Raw genomic sequence first — 4,911 nt, forward strand, 5'->3', positions numbered from 1 at the left:
AGATCAGATGCCCTTATGGAAGCATGTACAACAACATCTGAAGTGCAAGAGCTCTACAAGAAGCTCACAGAGAAAGCAATACACCTTGCACATAAGAACATGCTAGAGGTGAAAGCAGCAATAGCCATTGGGTCATGGAGAGATTTTGGAGGCGAAGGAGGCTCCTCTCTTCGAGCAGAAATTTCCACCTTCATTGCAAATTTAGGGTAGACGGAGAAGGCCAAGATGATAGTTGAGGCCCAAAATGCTTTCATATATTGTTGCATGTGTTCATATTCGTATGTGTTTGTCATAATATGCCACAATATTGCAATTTTCTTTGAAATATAATGGAAGTTGCATCTCTCTATGGTGTCTTTGTGAAGAAGTAACAATGATAGTAGCCCATGGAAGTAAATAACATTGTGTACACACATGCTTTCATGTATTGTTGCATTGTTCAACATCTCGTAGGTATTGTAAATTTGCTTTGGAATATAATGGAAATTTCAGATCATAATATGGTGTCTTTATAAATGAGTTGCAATGATGGTGGCCCATGGTGTGTAGTGCTTAACATCTCGTAGGTGTGACAGTAGAGCGAGAGAAGTAGATGGATACAAGAAGTGTAGAGAGAGAAACTGCTCGCCTCAACACCAAAAAGCTCGCTAAAAAATGCTCGCCAAAAAAATACACCCATACATGTGGGAGTCACATAAAATTTACAAAAGGATGTAGTTTAGTTCTAATGAAAAACTTTTCTTTTAAAATAACTACTATGGTCATGGATTAGGAACTGTTTTACTTTGGTAAGGGTAGCTCTACAGATGGTGTGAGGGGTGGGTGGCCTGATGAGGCCTAATGAGGTCTAATGAGCTCCACGTCTCCTAAAGAGACAAAACATTATGACTAGCCTTAGTGTTAACCAAGATAGTATTTCTAGGGGAACTCTAGCTCAAGGCAAGCAAGTTCCACAATAGTTTTTATTTTAGCTACATATTGGAGGTCTGCTTGTGTACAGAGATTTGTATGCTTAGAGTCCTATGGCTCTTTGGATCTTTTTTCTAAAATTACCTTGAAAAGTGCCCTTTGTTTTTTGTTTTCTGCCTCTCGTTTCTCCTCCTTTTTCTTGTGGACTTGATAAAGAATTTCTTGGGTGAGAGGTCCATAGTAGCATTTCAACTTCCTACCATTGAAATAACCTTCCATATTAACCCCATCTAGGTTCTCTATCTTTACTATGCCTTGAGGCCTCAATTTCTGTGACACGGTAAGGACCTTGGTCTTTGCACTTGAGTTTCAAGTTGGTGTCCTTATGTATACATAAGTACCATGTGTCCTTTAGTTGGTTATCAAACCATTCCTTGTGTCATAGTTTTTGAACCATGTATACATCCTTTAGTTCGTCATCAAACCATCACTTGTGTCATAGTTTTTTTAACCATGAATCTATATGAGGATTGCAACTTCTTGCTCACTTAGTTATCAAAGGAAACTAAACTATTTGTGATAGGGTTTCCCTTGAGATTATCGGTTGTGCAATTTAAAGGCTCTAAACTAAGTGATCCATTGACATGACTACATTAAGCTTGATTGTAAGCCAGAAAGTTGTGTTGTTGTGAACCATTATTGAGGCAGCGACCTAGGTGGTGCAATAGGATCATAGAGCATAGTGCAACTTATGCTCCAAATCACTTCTGGATGCCTCTACCATCCTAGTGAAAATGGTGCAAAATGTCTTATTTGTGCTCTTCGCTTAGTCATTTGCTTATTTGTAGTAATGTGTCAACTTTATGTGCACCACAAGGAATTCTTTAAGCAAGAACTCCAATAACTTGTTTATAAAATGTATACCATGATTTCTTTCTAGTGGGTAATCAAAATGAGTAATCACATTTTCATAGAGGAAGTTGGTGGTAGTAGATCTTGTATCAACTTTTTGTGTAGCTTTGGCCTCAGCCCACTTAGTGAAGTAGGCAGTGAGATTAACTTCCCTTAGTGGTTAGGCTAATGGGACCCACAAAATCTAAGTCCCATTTTTCAAATGGTTATTTTAAAATTATTGAGGTTAGGGGTATATGATCCTTTTCTTGAACCATGGCAAACCTTTTGCATTTCATCACAACAATTTAACAAATTCATTTATATCTTCAAAGAGTGTAGGCCACCATAGCCAGCTTGGAGAACCTTGCAAGTTATCATGTCCTCCCCACCATTGCGGTAAAGTGAATGTGCTTGCTCAAGAATGACAAAGGCCATCTTTATGAATGATGACAGTCATCTTCATATGAATGCATTTTCTCACATATGAATGCATTTTCTCATGTTGAATCCTTCTTGTAAAGAATTCCTGCTATCAATTGAGGGGGGAGTAGGGCACCTTCCTAAAGCATCAATATATACATGGAAAGTTAGATCATAGTTGGGGGGCCTCAAGATAGGTGTGCTTGCTAATGCCTTTACATTGTTGTATACCCATTGCAATTCACATTAATTACAACTAGCAACTTGTATAAAGGTTTAACAAGAAGATGAATCTTCCTAAAGCATCAATATATACATGGAAAATTAGATCATAGTTGGGGGGTCTCAAGATAGGTGTGCTTGCTAATGCCTTTACATTGTTGTATACCCATTGCAATTCATATTAATGACAACTAGCAACTTGTATAAAGGTTTAACAAGAAGATGAATCTTTTGTAATACCCTACATCCCCATGAATCTATGCACCTCCTTGTCGATAAGTGGTGGTAATTCTAATATCACGCAAATCTTGTTCTCGTATATGTGGATATTCCATTCCTTGAGGGATGACACCATGTTTAACCAAAAAATGAAATTTGAGTGGTTTCAATAAGTCTACATCTCTCAAAAGGAAGCACAAGATGATTAAGATGCTTCTCAAATGAATATCTCCAGGAAATTGAGTGATAGTCAAAAACACCAAATGCATCACAACATTGTTCAAACACTTGCATGAACTTATATGGGTTTGTGGAACCATTAAATTTATTCATATATTTGAGAATTTTCCAAGTAACATGTTTAAGGGCATCTCGAGCTATGTGCAGCTCCTTCTTGACTTAGGATCTCTTTCAACCCATGTGTGACCCCCTTTCTAAACTATTATCAGCATGGAAAGAGTTTGTTCACTAAAGGATAAAGGGATTTGAGAAATGATTAGGTTGAAATTAGCATTACGCAAGGGACTTGAGATTGATGGCATTGGGGTTATTATAGGTTTGGTGAAACCCTGTGGAGCACTCATGTGTATAGTGTTGGTCCAAATACGAGTGTAAAGTCCCTAAGGAGTGTGAGCCTCAATGTGTGGCATAGGTCTCAATGGCTACCTAAGGCTACCTTCAAGGTCTAAATCAGACATCCTAGACTAGCCATTCTTTCCTCTTTTGATCTTGATCTTTCAAGGCTAAGGAGCTTCCTTTACTCTTAGGTTTCTAGCATATGGGACCTCTTAGTCTGAAATTCATGCATGACTTTGAGATACCTCCAGGCTCAATGCCAATGCAATCCACTTGTAATATATCCACGAGCTCTACATGTAAAGACATATAAGCATTGTTTTTACACCAGCCGGCCTTAAGCCTTATCACTATGAAGGCAGCTTTCATCTATGGGTTCTCAAGGCAAGGCCATTAGTGTTGTGCATCACCTGAACTTTACTCAAATGAGTGAAAAGCTGATAAAATCGTACGAGATCACGTGAACTTTACTCAAATGAGTGAAAAGCTGATGAAATCATACGATATTTTATTCTTGAAAAAAAAACCCCAAATTCATAGTGTGAACTAGGGGAAAATTTGAATGACACTCAATTGAAATGATGTTTTATGATGGGGTAAAGAAAAATAGCTTGCACAATTTAATCCTTGTATCAAATCCTCAAACCTTTGACCAATGTTGCAAAGAGGCTATCCAATCGGATGACAACGTGTTAAATGATGACCTAGAAGTGGAAAATCCCTCAACCAAACAAAGGGTTGTAAATAAATTTCTTTCGAAGCTCACCACTCAACAACTTTACACCGCTTTCATGGAGAGAGAAATTTGGGATGAAAAAGAAACTAGACATCAACAAAATCTAAAACCTCTTCCACTTGGGAGAATTAAGCCAATGCTTTTATAGTACAATCATTGCAAACAAGATCATAAAACCACACTTTGTCCTAAAGTTTGTGAAACAGAACCAAATCAATTATTTGATTCGAGAGGAATTTTGTACATGAACGGAGATATGGAGGGCCTAGAAAAAAGTACATGAGGAGAGCCTATATGAGTGCCCCATCATATTCTAACATGGACGCCTCTACTAGTGCCACGGAAGTGCCGGTGGGTTGAATGTACCAGGAGAGGGGGATGCACCCTGACTGGCAGGAGACGTACCGTGACTGGTGTCAATATGTAGCATGACGACGTCGTCTCATAGGGGATACTGTAGACGTCCTGGATACCAGATGATGTTCCCAAGGAAATGGGGTGGCAATATATGGCGCCGTCGCTGGAGATGGCGAGGATGGAGTGGAGGTCCACCGGTATCGAGGATGGCCCGACGTCCTCCTCCTGCTTGCGACGTGCGCTGGGGCGCGGCGGGATAGCCTTATCCTGCCGATCATCGCCGCTTGCCACAGACGTACTAGCTGTACTGGCGTAAATGGGGGTCAAGTCCCGGTCGCTCGACAGTAAGCCCTTGCAGATGGGGCATGAATGCTTCTTCATCCCCTTCTTCTTTTCCTCCTCCATCCAGCGGTATATGCAAGGCCAGCAGAAGAGGTGCCCGCAGCACGTCACCACGGGTTTCCTTGCCGTCTCCGACAGGCATATGCTGCAGCCCAAGCCTCCGCCCTGCTGCCTCATGCTGCCGTGATCTGCTAACTGCTTCTGTTTTCTCCTCCGGCGCTGCTTCTTCTTCTCGT

At 40.4% G+C, this 4,911-nt stretch overlaps 1 protein-coding gene across 1 annotated transcript; it reads right to left on the bottom strand.

Moving 5' to 3' along the window:
* Positions 1-4,101: 4,101 nt before the first annotated feature.
* Positions 4,102-4,911, bottom strand: LOC147605673 (putative RING finger protein C548.05c). The gene has a single exon (XM_086793595.1). The coding sequence runs from the start codon at positions 4,850-4,852 to the stop codon at positions 4,283-4,285; it is 570 nt and encodes a 189-aa protein (XP_086649721.1). The 5' UTR covers positions 4,853-4,911; the 3' UTR covers positions 4,102-4,282.

The sequence above is a fragment of the Cibotium barometz genome, chromosome 59 (genome assembly GCF_041138505.1).
Source record: "Cibotium barometz isolate CiBa-2024 chromosome 59, ASM4113850v1, whole genome shotgun sequence".
Lineage (NCBI taxonomy): Eukaryota > Viridiplantae > Streptophyta > Polypodiopsida > Cyatheales > Cibotiaceae > Cibotium > Cibotium barometz.

What these genes read in the sequence shown, in the direction of transcription:
- LOC147605673 (XM_086793595.1), bottom strand. Translation starts at nt 4,852, where the DNA reads ATGAGGCAGCAGGGCGGAGGCTTGGGCTGCAGCATATGCCTGTCGGAG.